Below are 25,069 nucleotides of genomic sequence, written 5' to 3'. Positions count from 1 at the left end.
TGCCATAGGCAGAATAGCCTCTCATGCCCAAATAACAATGATCTTCCCATGCACAAGGGTGAAGCTTCCAGGTAGATCTGAGGATTCATATTTCTTTTTTAAGGAAATACTAGCTTCAAGTGGAGGGATGCGGGTGGCGCTGTGGGTAAAACCTCAGTGCCTAGGGCTTGCCGATTGCATGGTCGGCGGTTTGAATCCCCACGGTGGGGTGAGCTCCCGTCGTTCGGTCCCAGCTCCTGTCCACCTAGCAGTTCGAAAGCACATCAAAGTGCAAGTAGATAAATACCGTATTTTTCACCCTATAGGACGCACTTTTCCCCCTCCAAAAATGAAGGGGAAATGTGTGTGCGTCCTATGGGGCGAATGCAGGCTTTCGCTGAAGCCTGGAGAGCGAGAGGCGTCGGTGCGCACCGACGTCTCTCGCTCTCCAGGCTCCAGGAAGCTATCCGCAAGCCTTACACGCCCGGGGGGAATTCCCCCCGGCGCGCAAGGCTTGCGGGTGGCAGCCTGCAGCGGAGCACGGGGCGCCCTCCGGAGGACGCCCCGTGCTCCGCGCAGGTGTTGGCAAGCCTTGCGCACCCGGGGGAACTCCCCCCGGGAGTGCATGGCTTGCGGCCGGCAGCCGGCAGCGCGGAGCACGGGGCGCCTTTATTTCCCCCCCAAAAAAGTAGGTGCGTCCTATGGGACGGAGCGTCCTATGGGACGAAAAATACGGTAGGTACCGCTTTATAGCGGGAAGGTAAACGGCGTTTCCGTGTGCTGCGCTGGTGCTGGCTCGCCAGCTGCAGCTTCGTCACACTGGCCACGTGACCCGGAAGTGTATTTGGACAGCGCTGGCTCCCGGCCTCTTAAGTGAGATGGGCGCACAACCCTAGAGTTGGACACTACTGGCCCGTACGGGCAGGGTTACCTTTATCTTTACCTTTAGATTAATGTGGAACAAACAAAACATATCTGGAGCTGTTTCTTGGCAGCTGAAGTCCCTTATAAGAAATTGCCAATGATCACTTGTGGAGTCCCAGAGAAATGATCCATGCCCCCCCACCCCCCGTTACTGCAAAGGTCCAGCTAAGCAGCAGCTATTTGTTTGGCAAATAGTACAAATATTTTACAGGAGGGGAGAATGCTCTTGTGCTCGAATCCTGCTTGCTGGTTTCCTACAGGCAACTGTTCAGCCACTATGAGAACAGGATGCAGGACTAGACTGGCCATTGGCCTGATCCAGCAGACTCTTATGTACTTCACAACCACCAGTGACAGCCTCCTTTAGTCATTTATTTGCTTGGAGTGCTTGATAACATTGGCAGACTTTGTTATCATCTGAAGGTAGACAAAGCTCTTCTTGGCTGCTGCAAAACCAGGGGCTTGTTGGTACCAGATGCACACTTAGGTTCGCAGCAGGCAGCCAAACCAACAGCCGTCAATCAGCACAGAGTCTGGTTCAGTCAGAGGCTGTCCTGGAATAACTGGAATAACTAGCAGGCAGGCAGAGCTTAGGAAACATTTGGAAGCGATGATCAATACGTTGAGTTATGGCTTTTCATCAAAACTGGTCCCAAGGAAAAAAAATGTGAAGGTGAGGAAGAAGACGAAGAGGAAGAGGAGGAGGAATCTGGGCTTGGGGTGTGTGGGTGTTGTAGATTGACCAGAAGGCAGCTCTTATTAATATGGACATTGTTGAGGAGATGTGATTTGGATGGCATCTAAAGGAAGCTAGACCCATTTCCTAGATTAATGCCATTTTCCTGAACTTCTCTTTATTATAATTTCTTCCAATTTAGTTAGTCTGTAACATAATTTATATATTGATTGGTTTATTTGAAATATGTATGCTCAGCTTACTAGCAGAAGTAGAACCCTTTACCAAAAATGCATGAAAAATAGTAATTGTCTTTCCTTTCAGACACTGAGAAATCCAAAGAGGGTAGAAATTGTTGTGATAACAGAATATGAGTTTCTTTCTGTTTTGCCTTTTGGATGGGAAAAGATGGGGTTGGTCAATGTACTTAGAGCAACATTAAAGCCAACATGTCTCTTCTGCACAGCAGGCACTGCAACCTGCCAACAGTTTGACCTCACCCCCAAAGGCGAACGGATACCAACAACAACATTTGGGGCTGCTGTGGGAGGGGATGCAAGATTCTTCTACCCAATTTTGGGTCATTCCCTGCTCCCACACGACCCACAAGGTTTGGCTGGTTCTCTGATCCTCTAGAGCAATAGTCATCAATGTTTTCGGACCTGGGATCCACTATCCAAACCTGCATTTGGGGAGCCTTTTCTTCCTCTCTTTCCCCCCATATATGTGTATGGTGGTAGTAGTAGCTGTGGTTGTGAACCATCTTACATTAGGCTACAACCTGATATTCGCCCCGACTCATCAGTTGAAGACCAGTGCTCTAGAGAAGGTTTTCAGAGATTTTATGGGGCTGCAGAGGAGGGTAGAGGAGACCTACACAAAGACCTGTTGTGCTGGCTTCCTTCCACTTTAACACAATATTCGATACAACCCACCATCTTGCAAATTTTACAGTTCTGAAACTTGTTTGAAACAAATGCCACTCAATTCATTATATAAGAATTCCATGGATGTCAGGATCACAGCTACTGAGATGCAAATTGAAAACATACTGGAAATGTAGTAACCTACGAATCTATTTAGTAGATATGGTAACAACATCCATAAATATTAGCTAAATTTTGCATTCTGACCACCCTGCTTTTGGTAGTCTATAATGATTATTACCACTACGGAATAATTTCCTGAGGCATCTATTAATCTTTAACACCTTATAACAACACCTATTAGTCATTAACTTTTAAAGAAACAATTTAAATACAGAATGTGCAGCCGAATCTCCTATTCTTTGGCATATTTCCCTTCTATGGGATCTGTTTGATAAGTCAATGGGTTTAATTTTTCTTCACATATTAAAACCTTCAGATATTGCAGATATTGTTTTCATGTCTGGAAGGCAGAAACAGAATCCAAGTAAAACAAACTGGATTTGTTTTTTAACGTCAACCTTCCTTCATTAATTCTCTCTATGTAGTCACAGTTGTTTAGCACTGTAACCACAGTGACCAAATATCTATGATGTAGCTTTTATTATTGAAGCTGGTTTTAGGGAAATCCTGTACACAGTTAAGTCACTGTTCGCTCCATTTATTTTAATGGGTCTACTCAGTCCATAAACAACAGTCCACTACGCCCAGGAAAACCGCACAGCGTGGACCCTACTTCAGCCCACACAGAAGATATATTAAGGCTGAATTCCCGTACCAACCCTTCCTGGGAGAGAGGCCCATTCAAAGTGTGTAGAATTGCACTGTATGCAGATTTATGAAATAACACAGACACCATTTTGTGAACACCAATTGACAAAACAGTGATTGATATCAAATGTTAGACACAGAGTGAACCCACTGAAAGCAATGGACTTAAGTCCATGCTCACTGCTTTGGAATATAAGTAACAGAATATAATCTGCCAACTCACATGCAGCCCCACCGAGTCTAATACATCTTCCTCCTAAGTCAGTGGGGAGAGGTTGCAGTCTAAATTGCTTATGAGAGCTGATTGCCACCTCTCTCTCAAGCATCTAATACAAGACTGAGGAAAGGCAAGCATCTCTTGAGGAGTTGTGGGATTAAGCCAGGCTTCCTCAACCTTGGCCCTCCAGATGTTTTGAGACTACAGTTCCCATCATCCCTGAACACTGGTCCTGCTAGCTAGGGATCATGGAAGTTGTAGGCCAAAAACATCTGGAGGGCCGAGGTTGAGGAAGCCTGGATTAAGCAGAACTAGTTGGGCTGGCTATGTAATGTTTCCTTAAATCATGATGGGATAGCATTGGCTTCATGTGTAGTCCCACCCAGATTTTAATTGATTGTTGCAGATGAACCTATAGGTGCAAATGCACCTACTTAGATGATATAGTCTAATACGTAAGGGCTGCAATCGAAAAGAGATCTCAGGAGGCAAATCCTGCGTAGACACAAGTAGACGTATTTGGGCCTCCTTCCAAATAAACACGCTTGGGCTTGTGCTGTTGATCAAACTCAAGCGTCTGCAACTTAGCCTGGTGGTGTTCCTTCTGCTTCAGTTTCTGTGGCTTCTTGAGTGACAATTTTGCAAGGCTCCCACTTTCTCTCTTTGAGCCCTAGGACAGTAGTGAACAAAGGAGTACAAGAGGCAAAAAGTTCCTACTCAGAGGCAGCCAGCACGTCAGGAGGAAGAGGGTTTTGCCTTGTCTCCTGTGGTGGTGCCCTGGCTCTGGAATGCCTCCCCAAAGAGAGATACCTGGTGACAAAATTTCAATCTTGCACCCCCTGGCTGAAGACCTCCCTATTTGCCTAATGGTTTTAGGTGACCTTTTAGACGGATTTTGCCCTTCCACTGAACTTTTGCATGTTCAGTTTGCCTCATATGTGTTTGCTGTATAGTCATAGCTAGATTGGTTGGGATTTTTTTCGTTTTTGTTTTAAAAACAACATTGTTCTTATAAATCGGCCGAGTAGTTTTACTCTCACCTTCGTACACTGCCTTAGAACCCTCTCTATAAAGGAGTGCCTAAGAACAATTTAGTAGGTGCTTCCAGATGGGTGTTCCTTTTGGAACCAGATCTCCTAATGCATGAAAGCTTTTTTGCAGCAGCCACACAATGTCAGCATCAAAATGCCAACCCATACCCCCCTACCCAACACAATCCGGACTTACCCTTCCTCTGGAAAATGAGGTGGCCCTGGTCTCAGCTGACCAGTTTGCAAATTAAGCCCCAGCCTAGAAACATGCTAAAAAAATAGAACAGCTTAATCCTTGATATACTAGCTATTCAGTTACAGAAAGCTTTTGACTTGATTAGAAGACAGCAGTCTGAGGTGCCAGGAGGATCACACTTGCTATCTGAAGAGGGTTTCCGCTGAAACCACCCTTGGCTCAGAACCAGGCCTGTGCAGGTAGGTGGGGGAAGCAGGGTACAATTGCCCTGGGCTTTGGAGGGCTAAGCTGGCCAGGGGAGGGCAGGCCAGGGGCTGCCATGCCAGGCCTCAGAGAAGCTCTGCATGGGCCTGTTGAGAACTACAGCAACACTAGACCCAGCAGGCATTCTTGACTGCAGAATGCCACCTGTGTGTAGTGGCAACCATGGACCACTCACTGCCTCTCAGTCTAGCCTACCTCATAGGGTTGTGGGGAGAAAATGAGGCAATGTGTGCCACCTTGAGGTCCTTGGAGAAAAAAGATGGAGTGTGTATGTGTGTGTACGGGCCACTTCTCAGCCTCTCTTGGGTCTAGCAATCTAAAATGCCAAGCCTCCAGACACATGAAACAAAAAATAGACGAGGGAATGTGCAAAGTGTATCCCCCCCCCCCTTAACACAGCCCCTTTCACATGCACCCAGCTTTCTGAGTAAGGAGCGTGTCTTCGTCCCTGACGCGCCTCATAGCAGAGCCCTCCTTTGCCCCAGTCTATGTTCCCGTCGGAGAATGCCTCGCCCCGATCTTTCGCATCTTTCCTTTCGGGATCTCTCTCCCCTCCCTCCCGGGAGTCCTGTCTGGCTCTACCTTGAGCTCCGCGGCGCTTTGTTTGTGCGCCAGGCGCCCTCTTGCGGCAGGAGCCGCCCTCTCCAGGCTTGGCCGCCGCGAAGTCGCAGGCGGGATGGGAAAGAAAAGTTTGGGAAAGTTTGGAAGTTGCTGCGAAGTTGTTTCTTTTTCCCCCCTTTTCTCCCTTCTTTTTGGCCTCCTGGCTTTTCCTCGCCGTGTTTGAAAACTGACATGATGACATCCACAGCAGTGCCCGCCTTCCTGTGCCTGTTCAAATAGCATTCCCTCGGTCTCTCGCCATCTCAAACCCGGGATCGGCACCACCTCCGCCCCCCCCCCCCGCAGACAAACCTTGACTCTCCCACCTCCTTCCTTCTGAAGGCGGAGAGGGGGGGCGGGTAGAGACCCAAGCAACTCCTGGGCAGCGCAGAAAGTTTACCGCGCCGAAGAGTCCCATTGCCCCCCAAGCATGATAGAGGCTCAGGATCAACGCCGGGACCCCCAGGATCGCCCTTGTGGGGACATTTAAGTCCCCATTCTCTTTTTTTGCAAGCTTTCTTCAGCTGCTCCCTCTTCCCTTCCTTATTATTATTATTTTATTTTTGCACTTGTCAGATGCGGACGGGACCGTGGCCGGGACCGAAGCACCCGAGGCGAGACCGGGCGGAGAGTTCCCTCTGAAGGCAGCCGGCCAGGCGGGTCCCCCGGGAGGAGCAGGATGCAGCCCCACCTGGCGCTGATGTGCTTGGCTGTCGTCGGGGGGGTGCTGCCGGCGTCGGCGCGCCCGGAGCCCAGGAGGCGCCAGCAGATGGACCCAGGGCGCTGCGAGCTGCCCCGATCGGTGAGCTGGAGGGGAAGGGAAGGAGGAGGCCCGGGGGTCGGGGTGGGGGGTCAGTGATTGCCAGTGCTTAAGGGGGGATCTGGCGCAGAGGCAGCGCCACATGCCATCGTCAACTTTGGGACTCTCCTTCTTCTACTGCGATGGTCCCCAGCGACGACCCATAGTGCCGGTGCCCCTTTCGAAAGTTTCTGAAGATAACACCCCCCCCAACACCCACACTACACTAAGGCGCGGGCCAATTACGCGGGTCAGTTCCTGCCTTTCCTGGCTGCTCCTGGGTGTCCTAGCGAGGAACCCCTCTGCAAGGGGAGAGGGAGCGAGATAGATAGATATGGCTCCTACTAGGGAGCGCCGATCGTCCGCCCCCCAGGGAGGCAGAGGTTGTGCCCCTCGACACCTGAGGAAGTGGGCTGGGATCGAGCGAGCAGGTTTGGGGAAAGGAAGCGATGCCCTTCTTTCCTTCTGCGGGTTGCACAGCCCCTAACACACAGCTGGCGTGCAACAGGAGTAGTTGGACTACTACCGGTCAGGACACTTTGCCTTCCCGTCCTTGGGTACCACTTAGCAAGAAATCTTTCTCGCCCTTCTGCTCCTCCTCTATGGAGGTGCCCGCAAAACAATCTAGATTTCTCACATAACTTGCAAAATAGTTAATGCCAGATAAAGGACTGGAGCCCTATTCCCAGAGTTCAAGAAGCATTGGCAAATTAGTTGAGATTTGCCAGGTAACCCTTTATCTCCTCCCGTGTGTGGCAAGCTTGTCAACTTCCCCATTGCCACAATTTCATATTTCGACAATCTCACAGAAACTTTAGATCTCCGGAGGGATATTGATTTCCTGCAAGATCCTGTTAGTTATGTTGAAATCTTCAATTTTCTGCACTGAATAGGCTAGGGCTATGGGTTGTATTCAACTTTCATAGACAATGTAATGAGGTTTTTGTTTTGTTTTGTTTTTTTTAAAAAATGCTGCTTGTAAGTTATGGTTCATAGGAACAATTCAAAAGGGCAGTCAGTGGGGGATTGTATAGGAGAATTCCCCTGCAGAGTGATCCATATTTGTCTACAAACAAATTTGCTCCAAGCTGAAACTTTACATTGTAGCACAGTGGGTTTCTGTAAATATCAAATGAAGGAATAAATGACCAGAAGCTCTAACCCTGGGTTGGATTTCTGCCTAGATAGTTAAATGTGTAAAGATTCTTTGATCCAGTTTGAGGTATGAGTGTTTATGGGTGTGTATGGGTATATATCTTTTCAAAATCTCTCTCTCTCTCTTTCACACACACACACACACACACACACACACACAACACACGATGTAATGCCTGCATTCATTCACATGAATAAGATAATTCTGTGATTTTATACAATAATCCCCACTTCATAAAGTTAAATCATAAGGTTTTTGATTTTTTTTTAAAAAAAAGATGCTTAGTTTTATTTATATCACTTAATTGAATTTTAATACCACTTAATTGTAAATAAAAGACTCCAGTTTTATTGGTATAATGATCTACTCAGTTTTACCACTTTTTTAATCACAAAGGAACATTAACTGGTTGATAAGGCATAAATAATCAGACAACTTTGAACCTTCATCCTATATTTTATCTTTCTTTCCTGAATGCATGGTTTTTTTTACTTGTCTGCTCACATGTTTGATTGCAGACTATGTGAGATTATGGATGCAATCCAGGATCCACTTAACCCAGAGAAGGTCATGCTGGGATAGTTTTACTGGTTTCAGTAGAATAACCGCAGCGTCGATGAACTCTGATTTGCAGTCATGCTTGACTTTCCATACACATACCATATCCACAGGCCTACACGTTGCACATTGCTGCTTCAGTCCTACCAGTCTTATACTGATTCCAATAGATAACTTGCTTTCATGCCAGCATGGTCAGGGCTAGGATATTGTGTACAATGGCAGCCCTCAAAACATTTTGCAAAGTTATGCCATAGGAAATGATTTCAACCACAACGCTGATGGACAGTTCCTGTTTGCACCATCCCTCCCCCCCGCCCCTTAACTGGTCCTGAATATACTTTTCTCAGCGCTTTACACCATGGGTAGGCAAACTAAGGCCCAGGGGCCGGATCTGGCCCAATCTTCTCAATCCGGCCTGTGCATGGTCTGGGAATCAGCGTGTTTTTACATGAATAAAACGTGTCCTTTTATTTGAAATGCATCTCTGGGTTATTTGTGGGGCATAGGAATTCATTCACCCCCCCTCCAAAAATATATATAGTCTGGCCCCCTACAAGGTCTGAGGGATAGTGGACCAGCCCCTTGCTGAAAAGGTTTGCTGACCCCTGCTTTACACCAAACTGACTCTTGCCTTCTTTTTCATTCGCTTTTCCCTAGCAAAGAGACTTGAACTCTTTCCTCTGGACTATCCGGAGGGACCCTCCAGCCTATCTATTTGGAACAATCCATGTGCCTTACACACGCGTGTGGGACTTTGTCCCTGAGAACTCCAAGTCTGCTTTCCAAGCCAGTTCCAGTGTGTACTTTGAGCTGGACCTCACTGACCCCTACACCATTTCGGGCCTGGCCAGCTGTCAGCTGCTACCCCACGGGGAGAACTTGCAAGACGTGCTCCCCCGGGATCTTTACCACCGCCTCAAGCGCCACCTTGAGTATGTCAAATTGATGCTCCCTCATTGGATGACGCCCGACCAACGGGGGAAAGGTCTTTATGCCGATTACCTCTTCAATGCTATTGCTGGGAACTGGGAGCGCAAAAGGCCCGTCTGGGTGATGCTGATGGTCAACTCCCTCACGGAGACAGATATCCGTTCCCGGGGAGTGCCTGTATTGGACCTCTACCTGGCTCAGGAGGCAGAGAGGATGAAGAAAAGGACAGGAGCTGTGGAGAGGGTGGAAGAGCAATGCCATCCACTGAATGGGCTGAACTTCTCCCAGGTAAGGAGATGCAGGCCGTACACACACTTTCAAGAACTCAAGTCTTAAGATAACCTTCTTCCTAAGAAAAATGACCTGTGTTAGTTTGGGCCAGGCAGATATTTGAGACTGATATGAAATAGAGACTAGTATGTCTCATATTTAGTTTCTGCTCATTAACAAGATCATTCTATGAGAACATGGGATGTTCATTCTTTCCTACTGGTTGTGTCTTGTTCTCAGCTACACATTGCGTATGAACCTAGGAGTTCGTGGGCAAGGAAATGTGGTGTGTGTGTGTTTTTCTGATTGAGTGGCAAAATTTGTTTGAAAGCTTAGGGTGCTGTTCTTTCAGGGGGAACATAATATGTGTGCATACGCAGGCCTAGCTGTTGAGTATGCTTGAGAAACATAATGCAGAGCAATGATGGAGGAGACATTGCCAACGCAGTGGTGCCTCAGTTTCTCTCTGTCACAAACACATTGAACATGATACCAGGCTTTAAAACATGATCATGTCCTAAAGGCAGAAGATAAGCCATTAGGTATATTCAACGCAAGGAAATGTCTGATGGTGTTAGACTTTTTGTAACAAGGATGGTTTTGTCTTGCTTTTATAATAACGTGATACCCATAGAAAAATATACTTGAAACCATGTCTCTCTACATGTTGAGTGCATACTGTGGATAATAGATATAGTATGAGAGCACATGATGCTTCCACAGTGCTGACCAGGTTGAGCTCTGGTCAGTATCTGAATGGGAGTCTACCTGAGGTTTGCCTAGGGAGGAGTGCATGTCTGCTGGCTTCAATTCCACCTTGAAGGAAGCACAGTGATTTAAAAATAAATAAATAAATAAATAAATAAATAAATAAATAAATAAATAAATAAATAAGATACCTTCTCCAATATGCGCACCATTTTGTGTACTCTTTCCTTTATATATTTCACCTGACTTACTTAGATCAGGAAGTGAATTGCTTCCCAACCTGTTACACATAAAGCATAGCAGTTTGTTGATCCTGTAGCATTTTCTAGGAATCTCGTCACTTCCTGTTTTAAAGAGCTAAGGGAAAGAAGGAAGGAAAGTTCCTGGATGTGTTTACTGTTTTTATAGCTGTTTGTATATAGAGAGTAAAGAAGTGGCTTATGTTGTTATGAGGAGAGTTAACTTTAAATTTGTTGTGAAAGACAATGTGTTTATTTAAAAACTCTCTTCTGAAAACCTTTTGTCTCTCCATTTCTGAGGGTAGATCTTGTCTTTGTTGACAGATCTCAATATAAGTCCATGCTATATATTATTTAGGTTTAAGGAATTCACCAGCATCTATTCTAAATTTAGCATTTTTTTCTGCAATTGTTCATGTTAAATCCAAAAGTCTTGGTTACCTGGCTTGTGTCTGTTTTTTTATCACATTTTAAATCAGAGATGTCCTCTATTTACAACAATACTCTCAGCACTGGACACTCTTTGCTTTCATAATCTATGTATCTTTCTTGATAATGGGTTTCAGATGTTTTTCTGAAGAAAAAATTCTCTGCACTATTTTGGACATAGTGGCTGTTTTCCATTAACAATCTCCAAAATATCACCTGTGAAAATATATAATTAGTTGATAGGTGTGCCAAAAATAGAAGGCTGGGTTGGAATAAAATGGGAAAAACATGCTAGCTGACACATGATTTACTAGTGCAGTGTATCCTGTTGGTGATGTTGGGCTTGCTGGACAAATAACATCAGTCCTTCTATGACCCCAGCAGAAATGTACACAGCTCTGGGGAGAAAAGCATCAGGGGCTTTTCTTGGCAATTTTTACAACTGTATGACATTCATTACATAACTCTCCAGAAGTTCCTTTTCAAATGAGATACTTATTTCAAGGCAGAACAAAAAGAGCAGAAGTGATGTTTCCCCTCCCTTTGGGGAATTTCTCTTATTTCTATGGCTGTCAACTAATTAAACATTTTAGCCATCCAATCCAATAATTTACTCTGTTGTCAAATATATTTTTAAGACTGGTGTAATAATGGGATTGACTAGATGCATGAACTATTGTCTTATCCCAGGGTTGCCAGCACACAAGTTAGTGTGGATGTTTAAAATGAGATTCCCATTCAATTTAATTTCTTATTTAATATTTTCTATTAATTAGCAGACTAATCATGATACAAGTTATGTTTTAGGGATATTAAGCAGTTGCAAAATACTGTCAAGTTGAGAATCCTTTAACAAGGCATTAGTTCCAATTCAGGTCAATTCTAAACCCACTTTAAAAACAGACAAACCCAATTACTCAGTCACAATGAACAAACTCATCAACATTTTTGATCCTATTTATTTTTAAAGTGAACTGGATGTAAATCTTTTCAATTTTACTCATTTGAAAATTGAACAAGATACTTTTGACCCAGCTTTCTCCAAAGAGCTGTCAAGTTTTCTACATCAAGTACATCCTACTTGAAACCAAGTTCAGAATAATGAACCAGAAACAGAAGGTACCTCTGATGACACTGAGGCTCTATTAGGTTAAATAGTACTCTGATAAAAATGGATAGTTGGAAAGTTTACAAATGTGAATTATATTACACATTTTCGTAGATGGGAGTATAGAGTTATTATTTTCATTAAAAGAAGAACCTCTTGGAGTGGGTCCTAATAATATTGATTTATTTTTTTGGTCCCTGGTTTTAACTCTACCAGCAATCACTCTGATACTGTTTTAGTCATCTTTTTAGCATAATGGAGATGATGATGATGATGATGATGATGGAGGAGGAGGAGGAGGAGGAGGAGGAGGAGGAGAGATAATCATATATTCAAGAAGGGCTTTGGCTTCTGAACAAAAGTTGCTTGTTCAGAACATGCTGATTAGTAAGGAAAGCTGAATAATCTCTGCCATTCAGGAAGAGTTTTAAAATCTCTTTCTCAAATGTGAAGTATTTGCTGCAGAAGTGTTACATTAGACATCACTACGCCCCCAGGGCAGCCACTGGCCTGTATAACATGCTTTCATTTTGTTGGTGCAGGTCCTTGTGGAATAAGTGGAAGTGGTCAACAGCATATTGTGTGACCTCAAATTTGAAAAGTCCCTTTTAAAATTCCCCCTGATTGGGAAAGCAACGTATTCCAAAGTAACATGGGAGGAAAGAAAGCACAACTAGGATTGCTGATCTTTTTCTGTCCTTTTTGGTGCTGTCTAAGAACTGGCTGCACTTGGCACCTGGCAGATTGCTCAAAGGGAGCAATTTGTAATGTTATCATTCTGTCTAGCAATCCCACTGCATGGTGTATTATGGCCTTAATTGAAAGGAGTGGATTACGATGAACTAGATTTCCTCTCTTAATTCTAAATCTTGGATCTTCTCCTGAGAAACATATAATTAGTGGTATTAATGATGGAAATTAGAAAATGACCAGAGTTTGTATTCCAGTGGTATGTCTAGGCCGATGTGAACATCTGTGATCGTTTATAGCCCTGAATCTGTTATGGGCATCAGTTGAGTTTGTTTTAACCTGCTTTCAGCATTACTTTAATTGTAATATATAATCTGAAAAATTTGGAAACAGAGTCCTAGAAAGCATGCTGTACTGAAACATCCTTAAGCATTTGTTTTCAATCTATCCAATTTTCAAACACTTACAGAGGGAAAATAAGTGGTTTGCTTCTCCTCCAGCCAGTCCCTCCCCTTCTCGAAATGGTTAGCTTCTTTCTTTCTTTTTTACCCTTTTCTCAAGTTTCATGCTACTGGAAATTTAAATAGGATGAATGCATTGTGTCTGCTTAGTTGAAGTTGGCTTCTATTGGTTTCTGAAACAAAGTGAAGATGCTTTAAGGACAGGGAAGAAGATCCCATCTTTGGGGCATCCACCACTACTTAAAATACGATGGAGATTTTAGCGACATTTGTATCCCTGAAGCAGACTTCTATTGTATCATATTTAATTATGCAAATTTGTCTATCCCAACCCAGTTTCCATGCCTGTGTGCTCTTGCCCAACTCCTGGTTCATTCCAATTTCTATAGTGTCTTAGAATAGTGCTTACTGCGAGAAGTAAGGTTACAGGGAACCAGGCAGAGGGCTTTCTTGGCAATGGTGCCCACCCTGTGGAATACCCTCCCACCAGATGTCAAAGAGAAAAACAACTACCAGACTTTTAGAAGACATCTGAAGGCAGCCCAGTTTAGGGAAGTTTTTAATGTTGGATCTTTTATTGTGTTTTTAATATCCTGTTGGAAGCTGCCCAGAGTGGCTGGGGAGGCCTGGCCAGATGGGTGGGGAATAAGTAATAAGTAGTAGTAATAGTAATAGTAATAATAATAATAATAATAATAATAATAATAATAATAGGATGCTGTAGAGGGGAGATATTTGCAGTTTGTGACTCATCAAGTCAAAAATCTATTCAACAGTCATGAGCCGGCTGGATGCCTGAAGTGCATTTGTGCAATCCCAAGCATGTGGCAAAAAGAGAATTTGCTGAGCTCGACAGACTGCCTTACACAGCTGGTGGCCTGCATTTGGCTCAATGGGCCACAAATTGCACATTTGACTTGGGGGGGGGGGTTACAAGATCTGCTTGGGATATGGTACAAAAAGGTATTAAATCAGTACCTTTTATAACTTACTTCTCAAAGCTATTAAATACACTTATTCAAACTGAAGATATGTCTTTTCCCAGAACACCACAAGCCCATTGCGGACTGTTTCCTATGCCAACTGCTTATGCCAAAATGAAGTGGTTTGTCTCTAAGGCTGCAATCAAACTCCTGATCTGCCATGTTGGGATGGTTGAATGGGGTGGAGATCTCTTTCTGCTCATCTCAAAACAGCTCCTCTGGCCTCTGTCCACCTGCTGAAAGTGCAGGCAAACAGAATACCACTGGCAGGATTTCTGTCTGGGCATTCCAGGGGCAAGGGAGAGGGAGAGGCTGGATCCTGAGCTGGCCCCTCTGCTATGGCTTGATGATATCAGGCTCAATCTAGGCCCAATTCGTTCCACTGCCTGCAGCTTGGTATAGCATGGGGCAGGGTTTTGTGTGAGCTCCAGCCTTCGGCCCGTTCCTGGTTACCCCTGCCTCTCTTTATTTCAGCAACCCAATTTAGGTGAAAGAAGTCGTTTTGATGCTGCTGCTGCTGCAAATTACTCAGAGGTCTACAGCAGATCCCAATCTCTTTTCCAGCAAGTAGGTTTTGCTTGGCATCAAGAGTATGAATATATCATTATCATTATTATTACTATTTTGAATTATCAGACTCGGAAGATTCATTGAACTCAATGGAATTAAGTTAGTGATAAAATTACCATCAATCTGATCTAGGCATGATTAAGTTTGGATCCAACCCAATTTATCTTTTTCCTGAAAATGCGCTACTAACATATTCAATTGTATGCTAAATTAGGTGGGATTCAGTGGACCCCCATAATGTGTTTGAATGCAAAGGCTCATGAGATTGACTTGAATAGTTGATCTGGAGTAGGTGTGCACATATTCTGTCGGTGTAACCTGCCTTGTGATCTTCGGCAAAACGTGGCTTATGTGTTTCATGAATGAACAAGGCTGTTAGTCTCTCTTCCATGCATTAAACACAGAGGGCCAAAACAAAACAGATCCCTACATTGCCTATCATGAAGCAGCTCTGGGCAGTCAGAGGAGGCTCCATTTTCAAAGACTCAAAGCAGTGGTGACCTGGGAGTGCTGTTAACCCTTTAGCCTTGCACTGTTTCCCCCAAATCTACCCTGCCTCCCAAAGGTGCAATTAGCCCTGCTAGGGGTCTAATAGCAGCTTTTTGGGGAGGAGGGAGCAGGGTCTAAAAAGCAGGACAATATAAAGAACTAAGGATATCTCTCCCCAGCACCACTGGGGCAGCGGGGACCTGATTATATGTCCCAAATCATATCTGTTCTAGACCAGAAAGAAAACTTTCTGGGGAATGAGCCACCCTTAGGTGCCAACAAAGGACACGTTGATGCTGTTGTAGCCTAACAGGACTTTAGTATTATTAGTACAGTGGTGCCCCGCAAGACGAACGCCTCGCAAGACGGAAAACCCGCTAGACGAAAGGGTTTTCCATTTTGGAGGCGCTTCGCAAAACGAATTTCCCTATGGGCTTGCTTCGCAAGACGAAAACATCTTGCGAGTTCCTGCGGGTTCCCCCCCCTTCCCCCCTTTTCCTAAGCCGCTAAGCCGCTTATCAGCTGTTCCGCTGATAAGCCGCTTAACAGCTGATCGCTAAAAGCCGCTAAACCGCTAATAGCACTAATCCGCTAAGCTGTCAATGGGCTTGCTTCGCAAGACGAAAAAACCGCTATACGAAGAGCCTAACGGAACAGATTAATTTCGTCTTGCGAGGCACCACTGTATTAGTACAGTGGTACTTCGGGTTAAGTACTTAATTCGTTCTGCAGGTCCGTTCTTAACCTGAAACTGTTCTTAACCTGAAGCACCACTTTAGCTAATGGGCCTCCTGCTGCGCCGTGCCACCGGAGCATGATTTCTGTTCTCATCCTGAAGCAAAGTTCTTAACCTGAAGCACTATTTCTGGGTTAACAGAGTCTGTAACCTGAAGCGTATGTAACCTGAAGCGTATGTAACCTGAGGTGCCACTGTATTGGTATTGGCATTATTTATTAATTACATTTGTATCCCAACTTTCCTCTAAGGAGCTCAAGGTGGCTTACATAATTTCCCTTTTCATTTTATCCCCACAAAAACCTTGTGATGTAGGTTAGGCTGTGGGTGTTTAACTGGTCCAAGTTCACCACATGAGCTTCATAGCTGAATGGGGATTTGAACTCTGGTCTCCCAGGTCCTAGTCCGATACTCTAACCACCACAACATGCTGGTTCTCGCTGGCCCCACACTTTTGTGAGGTAAAAGTGTGCCACTGGTTTTCTCTCTCTTTCTTTAACATTAGGTTGGGCAGGCTTAACCATGGAAAAACATGGCTTTCTCCCCCAGCCTCAAAACTTCAGGCCAGTCACCAGCACAGAGAACCCAGAAACTTGGTTTAAGTCTCCAGCCTCTCCATCTTCATCCTCATTTCTTTCTTTCTGATTTTTCATGTTGCCTTTCTTTCATCTCCTATCACTAGCCCTTTGTATGCATCCTTAATCCGCCTGCAGTTGGAAGCTAAGCCTTTTAGCCTCTTGATACATTTTTTCAAAAAGTTGCCTTGCGGAGGACTTGACATTAGCATCTTGATTTTTTAAATCTCTTCATTGAAATCCCTCTCCGTAGGGAATTAGGTTCTTTCTCCTTCGATGGGAAATATCTGCCCTGCCTGGTTTCGCCTTCCCTCTTTTATTTTTGCTCATGAATTCGGTTATCTAGATTGCATGATGTCAACCCATGGTGGAATAAATGCAAAAAACAGACAAAATATCAAAGTGGAATTGATTAGATCAAGGGCAACCTCAGAAGAAGAAAAAGAAAGTTTCCAAAGCTTGTCACCCCAGACTTCACACTTAGCCACTCCTGCCTTTTTCCTCTCTTCTTTTTGTGGATAGACAAATAAACTTTTTTGCTTGCTTCCCTCGGCATTAAGTGGCAGAAGTGGCTTTGTTAACAATGTCAGTCTTCATTTCCCAGCTCCCGCTGTTCTATCAAATCCTGAGACATGGCAGCTCTGATTACTCTATTGATAGAATTACAGAGGCTACAAGTGCTATTTAATGAAAGGCTGATGGGTGGCCCATCATATTTGGTCCCTGACAGATATCTGCACTCTCTAAGCTGGTCTCCGCATAGCAGAGCAGCAGGAAACATTAATATACACACAGGACCATATTTTGATGTGCCCTTTGGCTTCCTTTCCTTTCTTTCCCTTTTCCCTTTCAAAAGAGTTTAACAAGCAGAGAAAAGACAGCCAGATTCTTCGCCGATGAAAAGTATCTGTTGAGTGAAGCTAAGCCTGAGAATGCAAAACATTTGGTGCACTAGAACTTGGGTACTATCTGCACTATATGTTCAAAGCTATATCATGCTACTTTAAACAGTTGTAGCTTCCCCCAAAGAGTCTTGGAAACTGTAGTTTGTGAAGGGTCCTGAGTGTTGTTCAGAGCAGTGCTTTTTTGGTGGGTACTCAAGGGTACTGTTATGAGAATTATAAGGTCTAAGATGTAAAATAAATATTCATAAATGTACCAGGCAAACACATACATGTCTGAAACAGTAAAGGAAAACAGCCCTGAAACCATTTTGACTCTCCCAAATTGACCTCAAATGTTTCTCTGCAAGGAGGAAGGAAATGGGAAAACCTCCCCATTGTATCTTTGCTAACAAATCCTGTCTTAAGGGCATATCTGTGCATGAATAGGGTGAGCCTGTGACCTGGATTCAGGAACTGAGCATTTACCATCACAAAAGAATGGCCAGGATGCCCAGGTAAAAGCAATCAGTGACCATTATCGGGTATCTTGGTAGACAGGCTTTCTGCTGTAGATTGCCCCTTCACTGATGTATGTATGACGTATTGGGGGGGGGGTGGCCTTGAGCTACAGGGTGGCAATTTCAAAAGTCTATATAAGAGCTTGCGCACCAATGTTCTGTGTTCCTCCTCCCTGCTGTATAGGGTGGGTGGGTGAGCACCCTGTTGCAACAGTTTAATAAAGATCAGGCTTACTAGCCACTTTGCTTCTCCATATTCTCTGGCTGGCCTCTGCTGTTTTCTCCTACTAATAGTGAACCTACATAAGGACTCTATATGGGTTCTTGGGTACCCCATAAGGGAAAAGGAGCATTTTTTTTCTTATGACAGTACTCTATAAGAAAAGCACTGGTTAGGAGACCCCTATTTTCATGACAGACCTACAATTCCCAGAATTCCCCTGAGGAGAGAAATTGACTTGTTAAACCACACTGAGGGGAATAGGAATCTCCGAACAACACTCAGCACATTTATCAAACTGCAGGTCCCAGGATTCTTTGGGGGAAGCCATGACTGTTTAAAGAGGGATCATAGTGCTTTAAATGTGTAGTGCAGATGGGGCTGTCATATGCATGATACTGAGTAAGCATGGAAACAAGGTCTAATGTGATACCTGAAACAAAAGATTGCTGTGTGGAGTGTTTCTGTTCAAGATTCCATCTAGCTATGACCTTCCCTAGCTATACTCCCTTCCCTTACCTCCATAGTCTGGTTCTTTTTTTCTTCTCCAGTGCAGGCTTGGGGAGATAACACAGAGAGCATATTTCACATTGGCAAAACTGAGACTTTGGCAAAAGAGCTCCCTGCCACATTAGACCTTTTCCTGTGCTTTGCAAAAGTTTCCTAGCAAGTACTACAGACATGTCCAGGGACACTTTTACTTCTTATCACATGCATGGATTTATTTGGGTGAAAATCTGGTAGGGGTTAAGTGTTTGGAAAATATTTTCTTGTTCATGGAAAATCAAGACTGCAAACCATCTTTTAGCCAAGGCATCAGAGATATTTCCATATCTAGGTCAAGCATTACATGTCACATGGAATATTTATTACATTTTAAAAGGGAAATAAATGCATAGTTTTGTGGACCCTCTTTTTGAATTATGGTGCTGGAGGAGACTCTTGAGAGTCCCATGGACTTCAAGAAGATCAGACCTATCCATTCTTAAGGAAATCAGCCCTGAGTGCTCACTGGAAGGACAGATCCTGAAGCTGAGGCTCCAATACTTTGGCCACCTCATGAGAAGAGCAGACTCCCTGGAAAAGACCCTGATGTTGGGAAAGATGGAGGGCACAAGGAGAAGGGGACGACAGAGGACGAGATGGTTGGACAGTGTTATCGAAGCTACAAACATGAGTTTGACCAAACTGCGGGAGACAGTGGAAGACAGAAGTGCCTGGCGTGCTCTGGTCCATGGGGTCACGAAGAGTCGGACACGACTAAACAACAACAACAAGTGGACTCTCTAAGGTTGCAATCCCTTCCACATGGTACTCCTGATTCTTTAATGTCCTCTTGGAAAGAAGAGGTTGAGGAAGACCTATACAGAAGGGCACTGTGTTGTGATCAGTATGGTGATGCTGTTTACATGATCATTCAGGGGGAAAACAATAAGCAGAAAACACCATTTGCTCGGTGGATGGACATGTTATGACTCCTATTCAAAGATAGGATCCATTCATTGCCTGCCATTTGCTTGCAATCCTGTGCATTACTTGCAGGTAAATCCCATTGGGTTCAGTGGGTGTTACTCCCGGCTGAGCATGCATAGGATGGCAGCCCAAGTCCCCTGATCTCTTGTCTGTAGGATGATGACAGTAAACTACCCTTCTTGGCCTCACAAGGAGGTTGTGGCTATAAATGCATTGCAGATTGTGAGGTTCTCAGATAACAAGGTAATGGAGTCTCCATAAGCCCCTAAGATAGAAAGGGTTTGATCCTTGGACAGGATGTTAGAGCTTTGGCAAAATCCTTCCTTTTAAGGTCAACAAGAAAGGACAACTAGAATAAATGTTACAAACAGAAAAGCTGCTTATCAGCCCTTGTTTACCTCCTTATATCCTTCTCCCTATGTGTGGAAATTGCAAATCCCATCCTAGAAACTCTGGCATAAGTTTAGTGTAAAAGAAAGCTTTGCTTGTTCCCTAGACCAAGATATTCCAAGAAGGGAGTGGGGGTGGCATCCTTAGACCGTATATAGTTACATATGAGAAGTGATTCCTCTGCTAAGATCATACAAGTGATTGGTATCTGTTAGGCTCACTGGAAATGACAGATCTAAAGAAATAGCATTGGTGGTATTTTGTGTGCATGTGAACAATAGCAAAGTATAATTTCTGCTTTTTTACACCTGCTTTTGAGTTGGAGGCATTAACGACAAACATTGAATAGTGCTGGTAATTAGAACATTTTCAAAGTGGGATCATAGTGCCTTAAATGTGTAGTGAAGAACAAATGTCTCCTTGTGTATTAGAAAGCTGGCTTCACAATATGTGAACTGGATGCAAAACCTATTCATACACACATGCCAGTGGACATTGTTTTGCTACCTAGAGACGCTCTCCATCTCAGAAACATATTTTGCAGAAGGCATCATTTCCTAAGACCCTACCTGCTTTACCACTGTTGAACTCAATAAGAAAATTAATATGCTATGCTAAAGTTATCTCTACCTGGGCAGATTTATGACCACATTATATGTGCTGTTCCCTGATGTAAGAAATGCATGAGTCCCAGAAAACCTGAAAATGTAACTTGCAAATAAAATTACAAGAATTTTACAGTATTCATTAACCTCCACCTACAAAGCTTTAGGCTACAAAGCAACCTTCGAAAGGGTAACTTCTTTAAGATGCAAATGGTAGGCAATCCAATTTTTAAAAAGATTTGGAAATTTATGAGAGATCGAGTGATGTGTGGGATCCAGGATTCGGCTGTCCTTGTGAGCTGCATTCTTCCAGTACTCCATTGCTGCCTTAAAAGGCTCAGGACCAATAAAGGTGAATGCATTTAGTTTTACAGTGGTGCAGAAGTCAGTAATTGAGAAAATGATAAAACTTGGACTAAATTTTGAGATACCCTTTTTAAATGTCATTATTTTTGGGGTGGGCTGGGCTAGTATAATAAACACTTTGGATTGGTCTCCTAGTTATTTTTTCACCAATATAGTCCTAACTAATACAATGCATGCAAGATGAGGAGCATAATTAAAAAATAAAATAAAAACAAATTATACCCTCCATACCCTCCAAGTGGCCCGGTTTTAAATATATTTTAATCACCCTAACAGCACATCATGTGCTGATATGTTGAGAGAGAATGTACACATCTATGCCTATATGCATGTACCCTTGTAAGACGACAGATGTGGAAATGCAGCTTGTTCTGCATTTCATTTCACAATGAAATGTGCACAAACACTCCTTGTGTACAGCAGAAGTTTTCTGTTTGTGATCTAGTTTATATAACACCAGCAACAGGAAAAGCATCTGTTGTACCATCATCTTTGTTAGGAAGTCTCAGTTTGATACCCGTATATCATCAAAATGAAAATAGATGGCATTATATGCTAAATTTCATGTTGCATCACTGGTAGGGATTCATAGAGATCCTTTTGCTTCTGGAGGAGTGCATCCTGCGATTTAGGTTTTAGAAGCCATCAAATAAACCAAAATCTTTTTAAAGCCATGAAGTCTAAACATCATTTGGAAAAACGGTACTTAATTGCTGGGTAACTATTGTGGTACTTGCTGAATGTATGGCTGCCAGAGCTTGTCCCCTCCCCCCCATTGTATTTGTCTTCCAGCTTCATAAATACAGTTTGAACAACTTTCAAACAAAAGGGAGTTTTGCTACTTTTGTACGGCATAAAAGTTTGGGATCTCACTCCTGGGTTTAGAGTGGGCAATGCCTATAACTGTGCTAATAACACATCCACAAAGCATGGTATTAGGCAAGCACTGAATATAGACATGAGTTAGGAAGCCAAGATAGAAGAAAAATGGAAGAGGGGAGGGAGAAGAAGCAGAAGGGGGATATTATTATTGAAGAAACCTAAGTATTATGCATACTGTTGCTTGAGCAACCCCAAAGGACATTGATAGTTCTTGGTTTGTTTTCTGCAACCATGCACATTTTATTTGCCTTTGATTTTTTTCACAGACATTTGCCTTTATAGGTGGTAACATGAGAATAGCGACGGAATATTTATTTTACATTAGGCGCATATAATGGTCTCACTATGCAGAGGATGCAAAGTCAGCAAAGGGAATGGGGAAAAGCGAGAATGGAGAAAACTGCAAATTTGCTGTTACTGGAAGCCTTTGTAGGCCTATCCTGCATCTAATCTACAATTTTTAAAAAAGATGAAGCAAAACAGTGGGTTTTATTCCACCTAAGTAAGCATCCATCAGACAGATTGGTAACATGGTGAAGCCAAAGGGAATCTGAATTTAATCAATCTACACTAGTTTATAAAAGCTAAAGATATCATTCCATGAATGTAACTTTTAAAATGTAATTAGGATTTAAAAAAACACAAAAAACACAACACAGAATCACAACCTACAAATCATAGAACTGCCTTTAGACCTAAGTGAGGTCACCAGCTTGTTCTTTATCCTGAGAGTTATTTATACTTCAAAGAATAGCTTTGATAAAATAATTAAAACTGAATTCTTCAGGGCCTATGCAGTTTCTGCACAGGCTAATTTTGTTGCTAGGGAGAGGCCATAGCTCATTGCTTTGCAGGTCCCTGTTTCAATCCCTGGCATTTCCAAGTAAACAGGATGAGTTGAGCAGGTGTTGTGTAAAACCGCTGTATGAGACCAGGTAGATTGGCGGCTGCCAATCCGAAGAGACAATATTGGGCTAGATGAACAAATATTCTGACCTAGTATGTGGCACATTTCTCTGCTCCTGGCTCATTAGATCCTCGGAAGCCACCAATATCCAATGTGGCTCCTGCCTCCCCTTTGACCCCCTACCAAACTGTATGGCAGGTAGAGACAACTGCATGTTCCCCTATCAAAATCAGCCAAGATTCAAATCAGGAGATTCCTGGGGAGAGAGGAGAAGGGGAAATATTATTTCAGCCCTGCCAAGGGGTACCAGGGTCTGAACCTGGTAGCTTCTGCATGTCAAGCAAGTCCTTTGCCACAGTCCTCTTCCTTCCTCGTTCTCTCACTTCCGACATCCCATTCATTCTTACTGGTTTAGTCCTGATATACATAGTTGTAGGTCATGCTAGGGTGTTTGCCTGGGTCATGGCCTAGCCAACCACTTTCTCATTTTGCCCTTGCTATTGGTTCCTCCTTGTGTCCCAGTCTGTGATCATGTCTGTGATCATGTCTGTCTGTCTGTCTGTCTGCTTGCCTGCCTGACTTCTTGCATTCTCAGTCCAGCCCCCAACCTCCCAATTTTCATTTGAATTGACTTTTTGTTCCCATTGTTACACCTGAACCACCCCAATTTCAATAATTATCAGGAGGATGTGAAGTCAGGGTAAGTGGCAGCAATGCCGCTAAAACAGGAGTCCGGCTTTGTGGCCTCATGGTTGGTGATGCTAATACTTTACCTTCCTCGTCTCACCTAAGTGCTAGAACTAAGCATAGAGAAAACAGAAAGAAAAGGTAAGAGGACCTTTCATCTAGAGGACATAGTAGGTGGAAAACCTTCCAGCAATGCATTATGTGTCAGACGTTTTCCAAAACACTGTCTGCTTCATACCACATTATGCATTTAGAGTAGTGACATTCTGCTGACACAGGGAAATGTGAGCTCCCATGATATTCTTCTTCAGTAGCATCAATTCCTTAAGAAGTGAAACCCCTCTTGCATATTTTGATGCAGGTACAAATGTAGGGCTTATTTTAAAAAACCCACTTATCTTCGGCTCAACAAGAAGCCATCTGGACTTGTAATGTTTGGCATCTCCGGTGCTAGATACAGGTTATTTTCTCAGGCTAACAATATAGGCTTATCCACACTTCCTCTCATCCTGCAGCTATGCCCCAGGGTATACTGATCTTTAGAACTCAATTGGAGCAAACAGCAATTTGGGTTTTCTCAGAATTGAGATTTTCTCTGATTTAGCACTAAAGAGTGGGTTTTCCCTGGGGAAAGAGGAGGGCAAGGGGAAAACCACTCGGACCCATGTTTTCTAGGCACAGGACAAGCGGAAGTATGGACAAGCCCTCTAGAAATCTATACAAGCCCATAAATGATTCTGCTGAAGTCTTCTAAATGTAAAGTGAAATAGAGAAGCCTGCATTGTTCCTTAAGTAGTGGTTGAGGGGAGGGGGTGTATAATTAAGCAGGCTATGGGGATGGGGAGCAACCTCCAGCTACTTCTTGTCTGAGAAAAGGATTGAAAGGGTCAAGGGTCCAAGAGAAGGGGGCACACTTGGATTTGTGATGCTGTCTGGGTTTAGCATTTCAGTTTTTGCGGTGGTGCTGACTGACCGTGTTGACTTTTCCTTCTTTCCCCCCAGCTAATAGTGCGAGTCCAACATAAGGTTTTTCTTTATTAAATCAAGTGACTTGGCTGTGAAAGGGGACATATTGCATGGGATATAACTCAAGTCTCACTTTCAAAGGCATTCATTGCGTTCTTAGTGAAGCAGTTTAGCAGGGTGTCCGGAGAGACCAGAGACTAATATATGTGCAGCTGAAACACTGCTTTGAGAAACTTAATAATTTCAACTGCCCTTCCCACCACTTTACATCTTTGTAAGGGTGCAGCACATGCTTCTTTTTTCAAATGCTCTATTTACATCATAACATAAAGCCCCTCTGAAAAATAGATGTACTACTTTGCTTGCTTGCTTGCTTGTGGACCTTAATTTGATGGGGCGAGGTGGGGTTGAAGGTTCAGGGTCTGGAGAGAGTTATGGCCACTGAATCCATTTAAAAAAAAAGACTACAGGGAGATGTAAACTGGATATTTTTCAAATCCACCCCCAGGAATTTCATGCTAACTCTTCATCTAGGCTTTGCAAATAGTTTGCACCTCTTGCAAATTTTGAAGGGGCAATTTAGGGCAAGCTGGAACTCTCCAGGTGTCACCCCTGACCATTGTCCATGCTGGCTGGGGATGATGGGAGCTGTGGTTCAGTATCATCTGGAGGGTCCACATGCCTGACCTAGACCACCCTAGCAGTCCACATATTTGCTAAGCTTACTGTGCCTCTTACTGGTTCTGCTCATGCAGTCAGTCATTATGCTCAATGTGTGGTGTGGAAAATGTGGGATCACACTCGCAGGACCTGTCCAGGATCTGTGTGGGTTGAATAAAATTGACTGTGTATTTTATATATCCTGTCCAGCTCTAAATCATTA

At 43.7% G+C, this 25,069-nt stretch overlaps 1 protein-coding gene across 1 annotated transcript in view; it reads left to right on the top strand.

Annotated features, from left to right (window-relative positions):
* The first annotated feature begins 5,648 nt into the window (after positions 1-5,648).
* Positions 5,649-25,069, top strand: part of TRABD2B (TraB domain containing 2B) — a 251,066-nt gene continuing 231,645 nt past the window's right edge. The window contains exons 1-2 of the mRNA XM_079980385.1: positions 5,649-6,386; positions 8,758-9,318. Coding sequence (XP_079836511.1) covers positions 6,264-6,386; positions 8,758-9,318 — 684 coding nt within the window. The 5' untranslated portion in view covers positions 5,649-6,263. The remainder of the gene's footprint in view (positions 6,387-8,757; positions 9,319-25,069) is intronic.

The sequence above is a fragment of the Podarcis cretensis genome (genome assembly GCF_951804945.1).
Source record: "Podarcis cretensis genome assembly, chromosome: 6".
Classification (NCBI taxonomy): domain Eukaryota; kingdom Metazoa; phylum Chordata; class Lepidosauria; order Squamata; family Lacertidae; genus Podarcis; species Podarcis cretensis.
The sequence above is the reverse complement of the archived record's forward strand: the minus strand, read 5'-3'. Positions and strand labels throughout refer to the sequence as shown.